Genomic DNA, 22717 nt, shown 5'->3' on the forward strand with positions numbered 1-22717 from the left:
AAGCCTCAAAGTTACCAGTGCGTGCATGACCGTCTTTAGGTCTTCCAACTCTAGGAAGGGACTCAGCTGGCGTATCAGCCGAAGCTGATAGTAGGCACTTTTGGCTGTTGCATCTATCTGGGCTGTCATTTGGAGCGACAGATCCAGAAGCACCCCCAAGCTGCGAACACAGTCTTTCAGGGGGAGTGTAACCCCATCCAGAACCGGTTGACACACCTCCAAACCCAGGTTGTGGCCTTTGACAGCGAGCACCTCCATCTTGTCTGGATTCAGCTTCAGTTTGTTTTTTCTCATCCAGCCCATTACGTGCGAAGCAGGTGCTCTACGGCCACTGAGCTATGGTCCTTCCCTACAAATAGAAAGTGGGTAGATTCTTTTCTTGTTGGTTTCATTTTTGAATGCTCTGAGTACAAGAGAGAACTAGGGATTTTTTTACAGCCAATTATGTTCAATTATGTGTGTGGGGAGTGTGCATTTGAGAGAGGAGCTAATTAAGGCCTACCTGTTCTTGTGCTATTTTTTTTTTAAATACTGCTGCTATTTTGTTTTAGCCAGGCCAGCTGTGGCTTTGTGTTGTCATTTCTCAGTGACTTGTGGGTGGACGGCACTTACCCGTTAAAGTTGAGTTGGAATTGTTCATAATATATGTACCCTTGCCACCTTCCTTGCGAAGAATTATTTCCCCCTCCTTGAGTTGTGATGCAATATATTTTCATAGCAGTGTGGGAAGAGCAGCAGTTAATTGGCATAGTGTCAAATTGTTTTGCCTCAGTCCCTCACGTGGTTTATATTTCAGGTAAAGGTGTGTGTGTGTGTGTGTGTGTGAAGCTTTTCAAACACAGTGTGTGTGTCAGAAGAAGGAAGAGTGAAGGCAGAACGTAGCTGCTCCCAGCCCCACGTGTATATTTTATGTGTGTATTTCATCGCTGACTGCAGTGGCAAGTGAGTTAGTACTCCTTGTGCGGAAAGAGAGCAGAGCCAGGCCCAGTGAAGTTCAGAGTTGATCATTTGTCTTTCAGGAATAAAGTGCCTGACAGGCCTTACCTGATCTCATTGTTTTAGTCATGTAAATTCCAGAAATAATGCCTTGGTCACTTGCTGGTAAAGAAACTTGCATACTTCACATTTTTCTGAGATCGTTTGGAACTGCTTTTGCACAATAAAATCCTTGTGAGAAATTCTCTCCCCCCTTCCCCCCCCCTTGGGTCTTTTCCTTTCTAGAATATAATGTGGCACACAACTCAGCAGGATGTGGTCTTTTAAGGTCATCTTGGTTGGCACGCGGAGTACCTCAGCCAAGATCTCAGCCATTTACTTTGGAGCCCCAATATTACACTGTTGATATTAACTGCTGTATGAGAAGCTTGAAAAGTCCACCGATTTAGATTTGTGAATGTGTACACACTCTTCATGACTCTTAAGCAATTTTGTATGCATTTAGCTGTTCAGGAAAAGGCTTTTGTGTTCTTGTCCTTTTAGAATCTGGCCGCCTTCAAAAACTCTTAAAACCTCTCTCGAAAATAATTGTTAAATGGAGTTGGGAAGGAACTTGGACTTGCTGATTGAATGGTGTAAATCGAGAAGTGGCAATTGACATCCAGGCAACTGGTGATGTTGCTCTTAAAGTATGCAATTGGGTTGAGTAGTTCTGATTTTTTTTTTAAAGCAGGAATCTGTTTTTCCTCTTTTCTTTAGATCTACAATGATAAATGGACTCCTGCTTATTCCTCTACTAGTGATGGTGTTTTTTCCTTCACCCAGCATGGAAGGTAAGTACTTTGGCTTTGGGAGGGGGGGTGGCAGATAGTGCTAGCATAAGCAACCTTAGCACAATACCAATAGTGTATGCTGGAGGAATTAGGTTTTCTACGGAAATCTGTTGTGCCAGCATCCGCTATTTGGTGTTACGCTAGAGGTTGCTTACACTAGCAGTATGTCATTGGTGTAAGTGGAGCAGCAACATTGGATACTGCCCATAGATATAGATATAAAACTGCCTCTCTACTGTACTTTCCCCTCTACCATCTGTTCTTGTGTAATTTCCATTTATATACTCATGTTATGGCTCTATCAGATGGCAGAAGAACATTTTATGAAGATTGTGTTGTTGAAATCATTGGTTTTAGTTTTTCCAAGGCTAAGAGAGGCTACAGTTTCCTTGTCAATAACACTTTTTTCTCCAACTTCCATACACACAATCAAATGTTATATAACACTACTAATATGTACTGATCGAACAAGAGAATTTAATTGCAGTTGGCATGTTGTTGCGTAATAAATTCTGTTTTATGCTAATTAGAGTGCAGAGTCAGAGGTTCCCTTGCTTCTTAAATCCTGGACAGGAGACAGATGTGATGCAGCACTTGCATGGGGTTACGCACACACACAGCACATACCCCTCTCTGCTTATGGAGGCTGAAAAACTGACCACTTCCCCACCATTTCACCCCTGATCTTGGACTTGGAAAGACTTGCTTTATAACACAATCTTCTCTATAGGAACACCCACCACCAACAACAACCTGGTTCTGTTTTTGGAATTGGAGGATGTCAGGATTAGGGAGTGGAGCTACATACTGAGTAGGGATTATTACTCTGGTTGTACAGGATTCCATCGGTAGAGATGGCATTACATATAGTCTCAAAAATGTTGCTTTAAACAGTTGAAGTGAGCAGGCTAAAATATAACAAACGTAAGGATTTTATGGCTAGTCTTTGCATATTATATTTTTGTATCTTACCTAAGCAGAACGAGTTGTATGCATTTCAGCATGACTTTTCCTTGGAAATTAAAATGCTAATGTGTCTGTACTGTTTAGTGCACCCTTAATTTTCTAAACATTGTTTTAAAATATTTACAGTGGATAGTTTACTTTTAAAACCATGTGTAATACTGCTTTGAGTGTAGCAAGAGAAATTGTTAATATTAAGGCGAGTGGGATTATTATTCCTCTTCTTATTGCCATGTAAATTGATGTTCTAGTATCACAGGCTTTATCAGGCCAAATTTAGGCCTGATGTTGAGGGGATTGTAGCTATAGCCTCTTTGTGTGCTGCTGTGGTGATTTTCCTGAAAGAGAACCATTTTGGGGAGAAGATGAGGTCATTCAGCCTGAGTATGCCTGTCGCTGTATAAATAGATCACTGACACAAACACCACTTTTTTCAGCTACAAAGCTGAGAGGAAAACATGTCCCCAAAATATGGAAGCAATGAGCATTTGGATTGTAGTTAACGTTAGTGGATAAGTAGATGGAAAATATGGGTCAGCACAAGTCAAGTTCTCCTCCATGTTTTTTGTTTCGTCTTTGAGATGGTTTGTTTCTGTTGTGTGAGGTGAGCTTTGTGCCTCTTATTTCTCCTCCCCCTTTAAGTTAGTGATAAGATGAATGCTTTGAGTGCAGGCTTGCTTTGTTCAGTGGTGAACATAAGTGAAAGTCTTTGATAGGCCAAGAATGTCTAGTGGAACCCAATTATGTAATCTTCCTGTTATCTGTATAGATTCTTGATGTTGGCAAGGTCAGGGATTACTTAACCTCAGTAAGAGACAACTTTCTGTGGATTTAAAAAAAATATATCTCAGGCCTTTAAGTCTTGGTAACATAAGATGGCAAGAAGCAGCTTTTGAGGTGACTCCAGAAAAAGCAGTTTTGAGGAGTGAAGGGGTATTTAAAGACCATTATGAGGAGATGAAGGATTTTGCTATACACATTTCGGTTATTCTTTAGTGAAAGACTGAAGGAAGAGAAATCGCATGTCTTGAGGTGAGAGATTTGTTCTGATTATGAGGTGCTTTGGAGATCTGAGCAGTTGCTATGGAAAGTGAAGCTTCCTCCCCTGGGATCCTACATTTAGTCCAGAAACCAGAGTGTGGGCCTATTTCCCTCCTGCTAATATCTTAACCAGTTAACTCAGACAGCTATGCTGTTCTTGGACTGAATTCAAACACTTAGTACAATCCTCTCAAAGGACTGTCTCACCTCAGAATATACATAAGGATTGTTTTTGTTTGGTAGTGTCCCCTACAGCACTCGCTTGGAAAACTGATTCATTGGGGGAAAGTATTCTAGCCTAGCCTAGCCTTTTCCTTGATCTCTTACTTTCTTTCCACTTGTAGGAAAAGTTTGATGTGTGCACGCTTTCAAGCAAGTGATGTACATTTTATGCCAACAGTGTTATGAAGAAGCTGTTAGTTGACTGGGGGCTGGTGGAGTAATCCATGATACTTTTCAGGGGTTTCTCTCCCCCACCCCATCCCGTTACTTCATTAATATCTTCTTTTGGGCCTTAAGACATACTATGGGGCTTTATGCTCTTGCCTTGTACATCCGCTAAGTCTGAGGTGAGGAAGCTGTGACAAAAACGCCACATGTGCCCTCGACCTAATTATATGCAGCCTTCCACATTATCTGGGTTTCCAGACTACAACTCTGGGAATCTCTTCCTCTTCTGCTTTATGTGTCTGCATGAGCAGTCCAGAGAGCTAGGAAGGTGGCATCAAGAGAGCTGTGCAGTGCTGCAAAACTCAGTTCTGACAGTGCACACCATTGGCTGCAGTCTCCAATTAACTTTTCCTGTTGGTTCAGTGGCCCTTCACAGGAAAGATGTTCCCCACCCCTATTTTACGTGATTCCATTGTTGCAGGTTAGATAGCAGAGAATATAGACAACAAACTTTCTATGGTTGCCCCATACCTGTGGCATTCCTTTCCTCCCACTTACAAGCTTGGTCCTGTTTATAACGTTGTGCAAACTCATGAGATTTCTGGCTTGGTTTGGCGTAGCAGTTAATGGGATGAGATGCTTTAATACCCATTCTACTTAGTCCCAAATTCATTTGCATATTTTTATCTGCATTTTTTAAAACATTGCAGGGTGCCATGCCTGTGAATCCAAGCAAATGATACATGCTGTCACTTTAATAATAAAATCAGAATCTAAAGAAAACTAATGAGATACTGTTCATTCCTCCTGTCTCTCTGCAACTGCTGGAGGGCAAAAATGGAACTTCTGATCTTCTGTTTCAAACTTTCCACAACAGGAACCCTGCTGTATCCTTTGCTGAAACTTTACTATATTTCTGAACAGCAAAAAAAGGCAAATATGGGCAGATGGCACCAAAACATCTAATGATCAATGTAGCCTCCCCTGTAGTCTCTTATCATTTTCATGTCTTTGCGGACTTGTTTGATTTAGGGTACAAGTTGTATGAATATGATACAGATAATTTGACCAAACTGGAAAATTAAATTGCCTTCCAAAAATAACCCCCCAAAACCTTTTATGACTTCGTTGTTGGATTGTCCACATTCCCTGTTTTTCCTGTGTGAATCTACAGAGAAAGTAATATCCAAAACAGCAATTCACAGTTTTGAGTAGATCTTGCTGTTTCTTTAGGCAGGGTGAACTTCTGCTCTAATATGCAAGAGCTCTTTAACTTGTTCTTTCCCTTGTGGACATTTGTATCCTTTCATTTACCATAGTATAATAGATAACACCCAATACAGATTACAGGTTGTATACAATGGTGTCCTGCCAGTGGAATGGGCACTGCAAGCGGATTGTATTTCCCTTTCTCTCTGCAGCTCCCTTGCAGCCTCAAATCTGCCTCAGAGGGTTTGGGGACTTGTCAGAACAGATTGGGGGCATGTGTGGGGCTGCAGTGGGGAGAAGGGGAAGTGAAACTCCCAGTGTGTTGAGTGGAGGTCTGTTTCGCTCTGTATATCTGTTCACAGTCCTAGAATTTTAATGAAGACTAAAAAAAAAATACATTGACATCATATAATGAGGAAGTATTATAGTCTGATCTCTGTTGTGTATGTGATAAGCTAAATAACATATTGTTTTTTCCCCATTTCGTCTTTTCTTTATTTTCTTCTTCATGAAAGAACACCTGGACAAGCTTTTAACTACTTTGTCTTGGTGGCAGGAAACTATAAAACCTACTGGCTTTAAAAGGCATTCCACTTGTGTTTTTCATACTTCTTCGATATGGAATGCTAAAACTAGGCTTAAACAAGCTACATGACTTGTTCTAACATACCAGCTGAACTAATAAATATTGTACAAAATAACACAGCAGGCATTACAAACCATATTACCCTAGCAATCATGCTGTGGTAGAGCTTGCAGTACTCATATGCACTTGAAAAAGGAGCCTTTCCACTTGTTTTCTTTTTCTGTCTCAGCAAACCCTTGGTTTTTTGTGCATTCACTGAAAGTGATAATCATTTCTAAATAGTAGTAGAGAAAGAGCAAAGCAGAAAGTCCTGCCTAAAGTGTTGTGATAATCCTCATCCAAATGAATTTGTGAAGAATTAACTCCTTTTTTAACTTTACCTTTGAAAATAAGTGTTGGTGTTGTACGTGAAGCATCGCACTAATCATAAATACCCATATGATAAATTCCATGTGAAAATTAGTTTTGTTATAAGAGCAAATTGTCTTGGAATCATCACGTTGATTCTTAACACATTCACCCTATTTAGGTAGTTGTTTCAGCAACTTTGGTGTGGTAGTGGTAGTGGGGTGCTGAGGTGTTGATTAGAAAACTTTTCATCATCTGGTTTGCACGTATGCTTGTCAGGGTTGGGTTTATGTTAAGTTGCAGCTATTGCTGTCGGGTCCTGCTTGTGGACTCCCCATGGGCATCTTGTTGGCCTCTATGGAAACAGGATGTAGGACTAGATGAAATTTTCAGTTTAGATCCAGCAGGACTCTTCTTATGTTAAGACAGACTATATTAAACTACAATTAGTTAATGTTTCTTTTATTTAGAAATTGTTTCATCCCTTTTAGGGTGAAAAAGTGTAACAGCAACCTGGTTGGGCAAAGTGGGAGAATTGATTTGTCTTAGTTGGCCCAGTAGATTTGTCTGTGCAGCAGCAGCTTCAGATGGTCGCACTGATCTGTTTTGTGATTCCATCCCCCCTTTCAAGGTGCTCCATCCAATAGTTCACCTCATTTTGAGTGTACACTCTAAGGATGGGTTTTCAAGGCAAAGTTGGGATTCTCTTGAATCCACTGTCTATTAGTCATCTGCTGGAGTTTTTACTGACTATTCCAAGTCCTGAGACCACATTGGGAACAGCATTTGTCTATAGGCACGTGACTCTAGCACAAAGTCTCCCGTCTGAGTCATCTCTATTCACTACAGAAATGTCTGCTGGAGTTGAGTTACACTTAGAGCCTGAGTTGAGAAAAATACTATCACACACTTCTTTGGCGGTGTTGGATTCATTTACTTTGACTTGCACCTTATGCGTTCTGTTGTTCTTTTGCCGTTGGTGTTTCTCCAGCCTTTAATTACCATGTTGGGGCTTTGTTGGATGCCAGGCATGTAGGCATAGGGGGCAATGAATTGGCTGACCAGGTGACCTCCTTGCTTTTAAACCTGCACAAGTTTCATCAAGTGACTTCATTTTTAAATGCAAACTGAAGCGTAAGAGCTTTGGGAAGTCCAGGTCAACAATAAGCTTCTTGAGTTGAAACCAGTAATTTGATTGTGGTTTAATACATCACTTAGGAACTGAATGAAGAAAGTTGATGTAACTTGGTTGAGGTTTGGGGTGGAGTCCCTTGGTTGAGGTTGATTGGGTATGGATACTCATCAGTAACTATTGAGGGGAGGCCCTGCTCATGTGCACACATTGTAGTGTTTCCCTTACTGTTGAACATGTCTTGCTGCAGTATCCATGATACAACAGATGTTCCTTCATTTCTAGTTCCCTGCATTGAATTTGAACTCATAATGTTTCTCTACAAGCTTTATTCATGTTCCTGAGGTCTCTTGACTGGCTGATCTTTTTATAAAGACTTTGTTTGGAAGGTTAGGAACATGTCACTGACAAAAGAATTCTCTTGTATTTGTAGTGAGTAATTAAATGGCGCAACCCTGGTGGCTGTTGCTGATACCATAAACGCCAAGATACCTACTGCCTGCTTGAGCTGGTCAGAGGGGTCTCGAGGAGAGCTGTTGGAGTCCTGTAAATTAGGGGGGCCTGACCCGGCACCCACGGAAGGAGGCACCCGAATTCAATAGAAATCCCCCCCATTTTGAAATTGTATGAAACATGTAAACTTTTCAGTAATTATACATCAGCTTCAACAAAAGTGGACCAAATATCTAAATAAGTATTGATTTGAAGGTGGCATCTATGTGCTACCCCTTCAGATATTGAAAGCGTTGTAAGATCCTCAATCCATTGCATTGTTTATCCTTCCAAGGTTGTAATATCAATCTTTTCGCTGTCAAAGGGGCACAGAGAATCCATTGACGCTGACTCTTTGTTACTTTCCATGAAGCAGGTAAATAATTTTAAAGAGCATATACATCAGTGAATATTAAAGAGTGTTTCAGTAAAAAATAAATAACTGTGCAATAACCAACCGTCCCCCACAAAAGAAGCAACTCTTGGACATTGCCAAAACATATGTTTAAAAGAAGCATTAGCTGTATTGTAGCTGAACTGTACAATCCCTTATTAAAGAGACACTGCGGCGTTCAATAGACGCAAAGCAAATGGTTTTGCTGCATAAGACGCAGCCTAAGTTGCATAAACGCAACAGGTAGATGCCAACGTGGTGATATGCTGATTAGGCATTTTGTGGTGGTGCCCACAGCACGGTCGCAAATTCCCAAATGTGCCCATGGTCCAAAAGGGTTTGGGATCCCTGCTGTAGGCTGATTGTCTGGGGAGATATCAACATTCAGGCTGTGGGCCCTCAAGTGCTGTGGTAAGAATTTCATAGCCCCCGTGGTTCAGTTTTAAGTGATATCGGACTCCCATCTACGTAGCAGGTCGTATGCTGAATTTAGTGTCTTTTTGTACTTGTATGGTACAGGTAATCTGGATGTGGGGAAATTAGCTACGGCCCCTCTGTCACATTTTGGCTTATTTGGCTTTTAAAGCTCTGCAGTAGTGGAGCATCTAATGACATTGTCCTCTCACAGGAAGCTAATGGATCTGGATGGATAGGTCGTGGTGGTGGTAGTTCCTACTGCTACGGCTAGCAGTTCCATTGAGGCCCTGACCAATCTGTTATGTCGAACCGGCGATGAGGAAATCTGTAATGAGGAAATGGATCTGGTCTATTTATGTGGTTTTTTTAGAGCAGGGCTGGGCCACTTGTGGCCCTTCAGATGTGTTGGCTTACATCTTGCATCATCCCTCACATTGGCTGTGTGGCTAGGGCTGTGGGAGTTGTAGGCCAAAACAATACTCTAGAGGAGGACAAGATCGCCTCGCCTGCTCTAGAACATTCTCTCATGTTTGGAAGAGCCAAAATGGCTTTTTTAGGAGCAGGAATCGATGGAACTTTGGGGAAGATTGTAGAGGAAAGCTTGTGACAAATCCAATCAAACATGATATAGAACTCATGCTGCCCAATATCAGTGGTTATGTGTGATCCTGTGGATGTGATGTCAATGGAAATACAGGGTGTCAGACTACGTTGCTCCCTTTTGGATCTCAGACCATAAAAATATAGATGCCTTAGCTGCATTTGAATTAGTCCCTCTGTTGGGGGCAGATACTCGGATTTGTGTATTGAAATAGGGGGAGGGGATTTTGTTCTCTAGATGGAAACTGTTTTGGAACGAATGGTGCTATTGTAGTTGCTGTTTTAAAATAATAACCCACTGAAATTGCAGGCTGTATCCTCAAATTTAACATGTGCTGGAACTGGAAATCAGGGGTTCAAGCCATGAATTATTTTTAGGTGCTACTTTGTGCCACTAGCTTTGTTTCGCTTAGTGACCATATGCTATTTTTTCTCCCTCAAGTTTAAGACAGTATGGTTCCTATTAAAGCTTAGATTCTTGTTTATTATTAAATGAAATTGCATTGCTTTGCTAACAAGACAAGTTGGATGAATGGTTTTCCTCTCACTGTTTCTGGAAGTAGTTCAGTCATCTAGTTATATAAAAATATAATTGTGCTGAATAGCTATTTGTTTCCAGCAGCATTCTCAGCATTAAGTGTTTTCTAAATGTGCAAAAATGTGTTTTTTTAAATAATTACAGGAAATATCAAGTCAGTTATGCCACATACAGGTGGTTGGTGTGGCAACAGATCTTGTGAGGTGTGGGGAGTTGTGGAGGAAAGAAAGTAACAGTTGGAGATTTAAGGTACAATCCTATATTCTAGAACAGGGTGAGGTAATACGTGGCTCACCAGATGTCTTGGCCCACAACTTCTGTCAACTCTTGCCATTGGCTTTCCTGGTTAGGACTGATGGGAGTTTTAGGCCAAAAGATCTGGAGGGGTCACAAGTTGCCCATGCTTGCTCTTGGTCCACCAGCTGAGGGGCCATAGAGTTTCGTGGAATCTCTACTACACTGGCAGGCAGAACTTGAAATGCACTGCCAGTACAAAAGAGAGATCAGTAGTTCACGTCAGATGGGAGAGAAAGATGAAGAAGTCAAGGCACAGTGAGGCTATCTGGCAGAGCTGGCCTATTTGGCAAAATGGAGGGGTGTGTGGATTAGTCACATGGGTTGCCAAGGGGAAGGATAAACTAAAGGGGCTTGTTTGTTCCTCCTGACTGGCAAAGGTGTGCCTGGGTGCGTTCCCTCTTTCAAGTGTTGGGTTGTATCTTGGATTCAAACCAGCGACCTCCACCATGTAAAACGCAACCTGTTCTATCACACCAGAGTTCCACTGCAGTCCTTGAGCTTCTGGTGTCTATGACTGGGGTTGAGGACGGGTAAGGCAAATGCTCCAGGTTTGTAAACCATTAGTGCTGCTAAATACAGTTTGGCCTGTTACCTGAATTGACAAAGTGTGGAATCATGGTGGGTGTTTTTTTTAAAAGAATAGGCCTAATATACCTTGGCTGTTGGGTTTTACATCAGGAACATTGGTACTTTGTATAGGATATAGAGATTCTGAGTGGGTTATGTACCCTTCTTGGTTTGCTTGGAACGTTCCAGAGTATGCTTCTAATTTTTTTTAAGAGTTGATGTACCTGAGATTTTTGAGAATCAAGCCTTCATGCCAGTTTGCATTCAGTGCTATCAAACTCTGTTCATGTTCAAGTTTTGATGGAAAACTATACAAATGAAACATCACAAATGTGGAGAGCCCCACCCCCTCCCAAATGCTGGGCTTAATCCTTCAAAATGCACAGGGGCCTCTTTGCAGTGCAAATGCTAAACAGCTTGCAATTTCTCCAAATTCTAATGCTCCCTGGGGTGGGAAATGAGAAAAATGCCAGCAGAATCCCTGATACCTTTTCGTTGATAAGTATATTTGTATATGTAGCTGCCCTAATACAATTGGGTTTCTTTTCTCCTCTCCTCCCCCCTGCCCATACAGATGATGAGCTAAAACTAATGACTGACTATGAATGTGTGTGTGAAGGCATGTCATGTGGGAATGGCATCCGCTGCAGAGGCCATCAGTGCTTTGCCTCCTTGAGCATCAATAATGGTGCTAAAGTATACCAAAAAGGTTGCTTCCAAGTCTACGAACAAGGGAAAATGACTTGCAAAACACCTCCCTCTTCTGATCAAGCAGTGGAATGCTGTCAAGGAGACCTGTGTAACATCAACATCACAGCCCAGCTGCCAACGAAAGGTGAATATTTTATTCTTTTGCATCTTTTTTTTTTTTTTTAAAGTTCCTTTTTATTGTTCAGACTTTTCTTGGTAAGTTCTCAGCCCTTAGCGTAAGACCTAGGATTTGGAGAATGTGTGGAACCTGTTGTTTTGGATCATTATGGGGCATCTGGAAATGGGTGACATGGAAGTCAATGGTGTGTGCTCAGTCTGTTTAAACAGATCAACAACTGGTGGTGAGTTGAAAATTTAAGACTTTAATCTGTGTACAAGGGGGGATTAATGGCTTCAGGATTCCAGGTACAGGATGAGGCAAAGAGTTAGGAGTTGCTGCTAGACTGAGAGAGATGAGTCTAGGGCATCCTTTCCCAAACTGGTGCCCTCCAGATGTTTTGGACTACAATTCCCAGCATTCCTGACCATTGGTCATGCTATCTAGTGCTGACAGGAGCTGGGAAAGGCTGCTCAAATGCAAGAGGAGAACCAGCAGTTGCAGTCATCAGATCTATCAGCAGAAATGATTGAATTGGTTTCATTGTTATATAGAGGTTGTAATGGAGGTGGACCTGATGTTTGATATGGATCAGGAAACAGTAAATAGCTTTAGTAAAGAATAAACTGGAATCTAAAGACAGAAGATAGGATGGGGTGGAGAGGAAGACTGGTACAGGGAATAACAGGCCAGATGGGGTAGACTCATAAGAAGTGGCAAAACAGGAAGTCCTATTGTAGCCCAGGCACTTAAGCAGTCATCAGGATCTTCCTCTAATTCTTCATGTAAAGCTTGGGAGAAATATATAAAGGAACATAAAGGATTGTATTGTATCAGTGCAAGTATTCAATCAGAGTATCTGTAGGTAGCATGACCATTAAGGAAGAGCTGGCTTTGCAAAGGGCTACTGCTCAACCGTTCTATGTCTTTAGAGTCTGGCAGAATTAACACCAGGAAATAATTATTTTGCATTTTTAGGGGCTGTTAGTACAATATGCTAACCCATATTCAGTGGTTAAGTGTGGGTTGTTGTTGAACCACGGATTGTTTGTTGAACCGTGGGTTAGTGTGTTATCTGAACCCAGGGCATTTTCTGCAGTGTGGCTTGTTAACCACCCTGAACAACCCAGCAACAAACCATGGGTTCTCAAGGTGGCTTGTTCAAGGAAAAATAAGCCACATTGCACAGTTAACAAGCCACCCTGCAGAAATGTTGTCCTGGGTTCAGACAACATGCTAATCCACAGCTCAACAAACAACCATGGTTCAACAACCCACACTCAACCACTGAGTGTGGGTTAGCATGTTGTGCAAACCCAGTCTTAGGTTCCGTCTTCTCATTTAGCTTCCTGCATCCCCGCTCCAGCCCTGTTTCCACTTGGAGTCATTCTGAGCCTGCTGAATTCTGCATTTAAATTGTCATTAAGGGTTTGCAATAATGTGCACAAGCAAATGAGTATTGACTGCTCTTGGATTTACTTCTCTGACAGACTTCTGTCAGAATTGTCGGCATTTTGTCTTGTCTAACTTGCTGTTTTTGTTTCTCTTGTGAAGGGCACCCACTTCAAGGAGAAGCAGTGGGTTACACCACGGACACCCTTATCATTCTTATAATGGTGGCGATTATGGTGCTGATAATATTTTCTGCGATAGGAGTGCTGATCATCCGAAAAGTGCAGCAGCACTATATGGAAAGGCTCAATTCAAGGGATGCAGAATACGGAACAATCGAGGGACTCATAGCCTCAAATGTTGGTGACAGCACACTGGCAGTAAGTAAATCTTGTCTTATGACCTGTTGCTATTCATATAACAACATTCCCTCACTTTAGCTTGTTATCAGACTGCCAAAAATGGGTAGTACTCAATATTGTCTGAGTCACAATCTCCCTTTCCACTCCCCTTTTAGGAAAGTCTAATCTTAAGACACAGGGAAGCCAGCATGATGTCGGCAAGCTGGTACCCTTCAGATGTTTGGGGTAACAACTCCCAGCGTTCCTGACCATTGACCATGCTGGCAGGGCCTGATGGGAGTTGAAGTCTGAAACATCTGGAAGGCACCAGGTTGGGCAATGCGTAGGGTGTTGGCCTTGGACTGGTGAGATCAGCGTTCTAATACAATCCTGATTGGTCCTTAAATGTGCCCAGGTTCTTGGAATGTTGATTTTTCTTCTCTTTTTGAACTGTGACTGTCTGTGTTGCCTCTATAACTGAGCCTGTGACCTGCACTGATTTCTAAAAGGGGGCTTTCCCTGAAATGGTGGATCAGTGCCCTTTATGTTGGGGGTGGAAGATTTTGTGCATCTTTGAAATGCACACATTCTTTTCCCTCTGATGTGCATTTGTGCACTTTCCCCCCCAAACATCTCTTTCTGTGACTGTTTCTGTCCTCCTTGTTCAAAGCAGACTCTTGCTGTTGTACCAGAAGCTTCCCCCTTTTTTCCCCCTCACAAGACTAATACAACAGAACCCCTTGCTTCCTGGGAAGGCTCTCTCTCTCTCTCTCTCTCTCTCTCTCTCTCTCTCTCTCTCTGTGTGTGTGTGTGTGTGTGTGTGTGTGTGTGTGTGTGTGTGTACATACATCTAGGAAGGGAAAGGTTTGAATGAGAAAAGAATATAGGCAATGCATTGCCAGGCAGTGAAAATATGGGACTGAAGGAGAATGTCCCTTGCATACAACCTGTGTAGAAGGTAAAAGGACATGGGCATCCAAGGGATGTTTTGGAGGCTGAGTAACCCTGAGCCAGGTAGTCCAAAGAGGTGGATAATAATAATAATAATAATAATAATAATAATAATAATAATAATAATAATAATAATTTTTCTTACTCGCCTCTCTGTTTGTGTCAAGGCAGGGAACAACAGTACGTATAAAATACTGATTAAAAACATAGCATACATAGTTAAAACATCCTAAAAACATCCTAAAAGCATACTAAAATTCCACTGGATAGGCCTGCCGGAAGAGATCAGTTGGAAGAGACTGGATATCTCATGTTGGTTGGAACTGACTGGTGTAAATGTACATTTTGGCCAAACTTGAGCCCAATATACCTGGAGATCAAAAAAGAAATAAATCTATTTAGGTTCCATTTTTGGACTTGCTAAATCCTATGTAATATGGCCATTAAAGCAGCTGTGATGTTGAATTTCCAATATGATGTGGAAATTAGGGAAGTCGGGCATACTGCAGTTTATTTTTTTCCTCCTGTAAGAAAAAAAAATACTTGAACAAGGAGAAAGGCCTGAGAAATAAAGACATTCATGCTAAAATTGGCCTAAGATCGCCAAAGCTGAATCCTGCAATAACCATTCATGTCTGTGAAACTGGTGCTTGAGGAAGGATTAGAAGAAAGGCAGTGTTGTTTAAGAAGAAAAACCTAAATAGACTATACTTACCTAATTGACTTTAAACCATGGTAAAATAATATAGGTATTTACTACACGAACCTGATCAGAATGGATTCCTAGGTTTGTCTTTTTTAGTTCCGCTGAGTCTTGCAACTGTACTGGCACTTTCATTAGAGTTAAGCCAGGAATAGGTGGGTGGGTGGAGGTGTTGCAGCAAATTTAATGACATGCCTATCGATACTGTTGTAGCACAAGGGCCTACACTGTTAGTAGTTATCAGTAACATCTCCATCATTCTTTAGGTATTCTCTCTTAAAGTGACCAAATAAGTTATTTTGCTGCCACCTTGTGGCTATACCTGAACAATTTAAAAAGTCATCCTATGATATATGACGCAGAGCAGAACTTGCTTACCTTCTTGTTGTCAGATTGGTAGCTCTTTCAGAATAAAGAATTGTGCTGTACGTTTTTAACAGTTGTTAGTTATTCTAAATATAGACAGAAAACGTCATAAAAAGAATCGCTAAATGCTCCTGCAGTACCATTATGGTTACATCTGGGTTCAGTTATTGCCACAAAAAGCGGAGGAGCCTAGACCTCTCTTAAAAAGGACTTGCTGGAGACTTGAGGAAGTGTGGAATGGAAGCTGTGAACCCCTCAGGTGTCAACTCAATACTTAAAACCCCAGGATCACCTTACTCTTGTCTCCTTTTCCCCACCCGTCACCGTCAAACAGCTGTCAAATTAGCCTATATGCAGCCTCATCTTGTCAATTTCCTGGTATGTTTTGTATTGTATTTTGTTCTCTTTTGACAGCTGAAACGTACAAGGCTATTGGCAAGGCAAGGCTACAGATACCTGACAGCTGCAAGTGTGCCCTGTGCAACTGCGAAAAAACAATATATATATTTTTTAAAATATAAACATTTATGCACATTTCTTGGGCCAAAGATAAGGGCTCCATTTACGCAAATGTCTGAGACCCAAAAATAATAAATAAAAAGTGTTGGTGAACGAGTGACAGCACCTCCAAAGTGCCATTTTGGCATCATTGGAGAGGCTATCACTGCTGAGGAAGGCTTGAGGTGAATCAGGCAGACACGATCAGGAAGAGCAGCAAAGGGTGTGTGTGTGTGTGCGCGCGCGCTGCTTTTGCCAAGCTGCTCTTGTACCCAATCACCACAACCCACAATGAGTTGGCTCTGCTGGGTTCAGATGACACAACGCATCATTGGTTGTCAGGGTGGCTTGTTGCCTAAAAACAAGCCAACCTGTGGGAAGTGGCCCAAGTTCATATGACATGACAATCCACTGTGGCTTGTTTCACACTACAACCAATGGTGGGTTGTCGTGTCATGTGAACCCAGTCCGTCTCAAATTTTATTATAGCGTCTAGAATAAAAGGGGTCTCTAAACGGCAAAAGTCACAAGGGCAGTTACTATATGATTGGCTGGATAGAATTTGAAGTTTGTTGCATCTGGTAAAATGTAGTGAGTTTTCCAGAAGGCAGAGAAGTAAATAATATAAGGAATTCCGTATGAAATTGGAATTAATTTGTTACTTTTTGGAATGCATATTTTCATGAGAACAATTAATTGCTATTTATATTTCTGATGGAAATCTATAGAATGTAATTTGTGTTTGTTTGGTCACACTTTTGTAAATGAAAATCTTAATACTTGGCAACCAAAGCGAAACACATGCACACACACCTCCCAACTGCTGCGAAGGCACATCAGAGGCTTGAGTGGCTTATATAAAGTTGTGCTGAATAGGAGTGGTTTTCAGAAATGAGTAATGCTCTGCATTTAAAACCTGAATAGGCAATTGGAAGGGGCTATATTCCAGTAATCTGCATCATGCATTCACAAAGGTGGCTTTTTAAACAAAACTTAATTGTTCAGTTGATATTTCTAATAAAATACAATCTGTCCGTACTTTCCCATACTTGCGCAGTGATGTGACTTGCAGTTTTGGATAGTTTGGGAATGTCAGCCTCCCAATCACTGGAAGAAAGATCTCTTCTTTGTGGTGTAGAAAATCATAGCATAACTTGTCAAGTTCAAGATTGCAGAAGACTGAATAGGTCTACAAGCTTAAACAGAGAAGGGATGATTCCATGTACCAGTTAAGACTACTGTAGATAAAAAGTCAAGGGCACTAGTAGGAGCATTAACGGTTCATTTAATGATATGCTAGCCATTTGAAAACATTTTTATAGTGCAATCCTATACATCTCTACTCAGACATAAGCCCATTGAGTTCAGTGGAACTCCAGGTAAGTGTGCATTGGGATTGCAGCCTTTATTGACTCTGTGGGAGCAATGTTTTGTTGGTTTGTTCATCCTACCGGCCAGTGCTATTACTTGCTATGGTAATTTCCAGATTTGATCAGAGACAAGTGAGAGAATCTACTCCACTTGAATTTTCATACCCCAATGTTTGGTCTTTTCTACACAGGACCTATTGGACCATTCCTGTACATCTGGGAGTGGCTCTGGTCTTCCTTTCCTGGTACAAAGAACTGTGGCTCGCCAGATCACACTGCTGGAGTGTGTCGGTTAGTAATCTTCTGACTTATTCTATAGGGTGCTGTAAGTCATGAATAAAAGTTGAGCCGAGAGACTGGGGAATGCAAAAAGGAATATTGTTCGATTCATTTTCGGAAACGCTGCATGCTAATGGTGCAGGTTTCACCATTGTTTTTAACACTTTCATTCAGGCTGCAAAGTAGCAAATCTGAATAACATTTCCCCCCTTTCATTTTGAAATAAAGTTAAAAATACAGGCAACAGAAAAGAACACATGTAACAAAATAAGATCACTAATTAAGGGGGAAAGGAAACATACTGATTATGGTGTTGGATATATCTTAGGTGAGCTTGTGAGATAATTGAGAGTAAAACAGGAGAAGATCACTAGCTAGTGAGAGAATTTGGACATGTAAATTATGTTGCCAAATCATAGTCAGGAAAAAGAACTATATTTGATTGGAAATGTGATAAGAAGTTTGAAGGGCTTCCACTTAGGAGATAGCTTAAAACCTTGCTGGCGTTATATATTACACACACACGCACACATTCTTTGCTTGTTGCTGAGTAAGTTTGTAATGTAATAACGGTACCTCAAATCTTAGCAATCCGCTGCTGTTCAGATGGTAGCTTGGGAGACTTGCAGTTACATGTTATACACAACTTTTCTCTTGTAAACTATTAGTAGTTAAGAAGGTCTTTATGTAGGAATCCCTGGTGTGTTTATGATGAAGGAGCTAGTTTTAGAAGTTACCTGCAGTCTACCATGGAAATATTCCTATTGGCAATTGACAACCAGTCTGAATAACCTTTTTTTCCATCTGTTGCTGGGTCTCTCTTTCTCTTTCTTCCTCCTCTTCCACTGCATTCAGTTAACGGAGTGGAAGGAGTCCTCAGTTCTTAGGACACACGAACAGTGTTGATGCTACTCCAGTAACATTTAAAATGGTTGATCACATGGGAAGGGACAATATGTCCATTTCCAAGATGTATATCACTCCCACAGCATTTAGCTATATGAATTTGTTCCATGTGAGTATGAAGCCACATGGCTAAGTAGTCTTAACTGAGAGCATCAAATTGTGATGATTCAAGAACAAGAGTCAACTTTAGTTTATTTTACATGTTTATTCATGGGATTTAGTGCCATAATCCTTGAGTGTTGTCAACTAGTCTTTTGTGCTGATCTTACTTGCTTTCTGCTTTACGATGCTCTTTATTCCTATGTGCCCACTGTGGAATCTGTATGTATTTGAAACTGGGTCTTCTCATAAGATAGGCTTTTTCAGTTTTAACAGACCAAAGAGTTAAATGGTCAGCCTGTTCTGCACTGCAAGTGGAATTTTTGGACAGGAAGTCTCTCCTGTGTAAAACCAGTGCCTCATAGGTGTCATGTGTCCCTTTACCCTGGATTACACCTGTCACTGATGAACGTGTGCCAAAAATGAGGTAACGAAATGAGAGACCGACCTCAGACATGGGTTACTGCCAAAGAGAGCAGGTGGCATTGAATTGAATTAAAACTTATTTTAAACTGTTCAGGTTGAACAGAGGGTATCTAGTGTGCAGCTCACGTACAACTCCTCTATGTACAGTATCGTTCTCTTACACGAGGCATATTGGTGCATTTTCGTTTCTTCATTATTTTATACACCAAACAGGTACCGCTGTTTTCATGTGTAAATCACTCATAGAACTGTATCCTGGCCCTCCTCTGTGTGACAACCTTTCAAGTACTTGAAGCGGGCTATCATGTCTCCCCTCAGTCTTCCCTTCTCATGGCTAAATATGGCCAATTCTTTTCAGTCTTTCCTCATAGGACTTTGTTTCCAGACCCCTGATCCAGCTATGTACTGAACTGAGTGTTATAAAAGGCTTTGTTAGTAACGATACAAGCTAAACGAAGGCTTTAGTGCTAAAGAACCTTAAAATGTTGACTTTGAATTCCATTTCAAATCTCTGGTCTTGATTTTGGTGTTAGGTCTGCTACTTTTCACTTAATGAAAGACAACTGGTGGAATTCATTGTATCTGTTTGTGCTTTGTAGGGAAAGGCCGATACGGAGAGGTCTGGAGAGGACAATGGCAAGGTGAAAACGTTGCAGTCAAGATCTTTTCTTCCCGAGATGAAAAGTCCTGGTTCAGGGAAACAGAATTATATAATACTGTGTTGCTGAGGCATGAAAACATTTTAGGTGAGGAGATAAATGGTACTGCTTTGTACGTAAGTAGCCCCTGAACACTGTAGTGTAAGGCTTTCTGTCCCCCCCCCTTTATAACCTAAGATTTTATTTCTTTTAATAAATCAAGGAAAACATAATTCCCAGAGTTATAAGAGGTTCTCTGTAGGAAAAAGCGTACTCATGAGAACAGTCCCTGGAAAACCATATGCCTGCCATTTTATAAACTTTTAAAGTACCCCTATAAACCCTATTTAGGTGTAATATCTGAATAAAGTACTGCAGGTGTGAGGAACTGTTACATAGGAACACTGGAAGCTGCCTTATACCATTGGTCCATCTTGCCCAGTATTGTCCACTCTGACTGGCAGCCGCCCTCCAGGCTTTCAGGCTGGATTCTTTACTCACCCTACCTGGAAAAGCCAGGTATTGAACCGGCTCTGTGGCCAGATTGCCTCCTGGAACACCCCCCCCCCCCACACACATAGGCTGGATGATGTCAGGGCAGGCCACTCTGTCCCCCACAGCCCCACTTCTTCCCAGGATTGCCCCCCATATCATCTGTCTCCCTTCTCCATACATGGAGCAATCACTCTACATGGAGACGGGGCCTGGCTGTTCTTGCTCAGCACTAGAGAAAGGCAGTCTTTCTCTAGTGCTGAGCATTGGGGAGAGTATGGCAGCCCAGATCTGGCCCATGGGCTGGAGGTTCCCCATTCCTTGGATACAAGGCAGGGCCATGCACAACATCCTTATTCCCAACATCTTCAGCCTTCTCGTGTTGAGCAGGGAGGTCTACAGAGTAGTTTTACTTGCATTCTCTTGAACATGAGTAGACCCCTTTGTGCAATCGGGAACCATAGTAAAGCAGGGTTCCCAATTGCACATGGAAGATTCTGCTCATGTTCATGCTGACATGATAATGCTGCATATGTTGTGCCTGGAAACTTTATTTAAACAGGAAGCTAGCCACATGAAACACAGCACAACGTAGTGCTTACTGTGCAACCAGCTTCATATTTCAATCTGGCCTTGGTTAGGGCTACCTTACACTTATTTTATGGGCTGCAGGGGGACATTTCAAGTGTCTTTCCTTGGTTTGGGGTCCTTTACAGCATGTTGTGGGATTGAAACAGTCCTGCTCTCTTCCTTTGTTTCTAAATCAGTCCTACTTTAAAGGTGAGTGCACATCAATAGCTGAACCATCTGTTTTTATGTTTTCCTTTGTTAACGTTAGAAAAAACTCAATTCCCCCCACCCCTCCCTACTGATTTAGGACTGGTTCAGACATGTCTTCTCCTTCTCCTGTTATCCCAGTTCTGGGAATTAGTCCTGCTGGGTCTCCAATCTGGTACTTAGACAAATGTAGTGGCTGTGTTGGGAGTTCATGCGAGCTTTAAGAAACAGAGGAGAGTTTCCCTGGGTGGCAAGTTCTGTGATCTCAGATGCTTGGGAGCTTGTCTTTTGCATAGCTGAAATTGCTGACAGTGAGCACGAAGTCCCAAATAAAACATTGTATGTGTTGATACAAATATTTATTCTGGTTTCACTGAACTGGGGAGAAAAAGAGGACCCATTTGAGCAGAGCAAGTAGGGCCAAAGTTTGATAATCTTTGTGTATTAGCATTATTGGCAAGGATTGGGGAGGAAAGCGATTTCATCCAATTCAAGGATGCTAAGCCATTCAGACAAATATTTCGGTTACCTTACTTCCTTTAGGACGCAATCCTATGCATGTTTAGACAGAGAAAAGTCCTACAACTCCCAGCATTCCCAGGCCAGTATGTTGGGAGTTGTAGGACTTTTTTTCTACCTAAGCAAGCATGGGATTAAGAAGAGCCCTGCTGGATCAGACTGAGGGTGCATCTAGTCCAGCATTCTGTTCACACAGTGGCCAACCAGCTGTTGACCAGGAATCAACAAAGCAAGACATGGTGCAACAGCACCCCCCCATGTTCCCCAGCAACTGGTGCACACAGGCTTACTGCTTCAGATTGCGCCCTTACTTACTCATGCAACCCCAAATTATGGATTATTTAATACACAAAATGGTGGAGGGAGAAGTTTGTTGTTGGGTTAACTCTGGATTGTATAATCCCTAAACAACCCAGAGTGTCCAGGATTGGACATCACACTAACAACCTACTAATGGGACCATTGTAGGTTGTTAATTGGAAGTGGAAGTGAGGAGCACAGCAGAGGCAGTGCACTTGCTTGCTCCTGCTGAGCCCCGCCAATTTGTGGGTTAAACAACCCATGATTTGCCATTATTGGTCAGCAGGCTAATGCATTCAGCAGTTCTGTGTTGTTGCTGGTATGATTACAGAAAGTGTTTAGGTAGTGAAGGAGGGAAGCACCTGGTAGGTCACCTGAATTTTGTGAGGTGTGTTTCTTCTCTTTCCTTTTCAGGTTTCATTGCCTCAGATATGACATCTCGCAATTCCAGCACTCAGTTGTGGCTCATCACACACTACCATGAGATGGGCTCTTTATATGACTACTTACAACTCACCACTCTGGACACAGTGAGCTGCCTTCGAATAGTCTTGTCCATAGCTAGTGGCCTTGCACATTTGCACATAGAGATATTTGGAACCCAAGGAAAACCTGCCATTGCTCATCGGGACTTGAAGAGTAAAAATATCCTGGTTAAGAAAAATGGACAGTGTTGTATAGCTGATCTAGGTGAGTAGGTTTCCTGCCTTTTTGAAGGGGGCATTTTAAAGTTCTCAAATAACCTAAGAAAATTCTTGAGGTCCTTCGTGATTTGGTAAAAAAACCAAAACATTTCAGCATCCACTAGAGGGCACTTACAATTTTAAAAAGTCTTACTGCTGTCTACTATTTTCCGATGTTAGAGTCTGTAAAGCGTGTCAAGCACACATGATTTTAGCGAATTATGTAGAGGAAGAGAAGGGACACAAAACAGCTTACTCAACAAAGACTTCTTTTTTTATTTAAGGCAATAACTGGAGCGCTTATCACATAATTCATGTTTCTGGGATCGAGCTTAGAGTCCTAAGATGCTGCCCTTGTGCATGGGTCCAACTCTGCCAACAAAACGTTCTGTCACCCATCACTTAAATTAAAGCAGGGGTTGGTTA

The 22717-nt window shown here is 41.7% G+C and overlaps 1 protein-coding gene across 2 annotated transcripts in view; it reads left to right on the top strand.

Moving 5' to 3' along the window:
* The window catches only part of ACVR1 (activin A receptor type 1), a 74492-nt gene that overhangs the window by 36515 nt on the left and 15260 nt on the right, over positions 1–22717 (top strand). For both annotated transcript variants that reach the window (XM_063116524.1, XM_063116526.1), the window contains exons 2-7: positions 1696–1769; positions 11318–11578; positions 13106–13323; positions 17364–17463; positions 19482–19628; positions 22023–22298. In XM_063116524.1, coding sequence (XP_062972594.1) covers positions 1696–1769; positions 11318–11578; positions 13106–13323; positions 17364–17463; positions 19482–19628; positions 22023–22298 — 1076 coding nt within the window. The remainder of the gene's footprint in view (positions 1–1695; positions 1770–11317; positions 11579–13105; positions 13324–17363; positions 17464–19481; positions 19629–22022; positions 22299–22717) is intronic.

This window comes from Elgaria multicarinata, chromosome 2 (genome assembly GCF_023053635.1).
Source record: "Elgaria multicarinata webbii isolate HBS135686 ecotype San Diego chromosome 2, rElgMul1.1.pri, whole genome shotgun sequence".
NCBI lineage: Eukaryota > Metazoa > Chordata > Lepidosauria > Squamata > Anguidae > Elgaria > Elgaria multicarinata.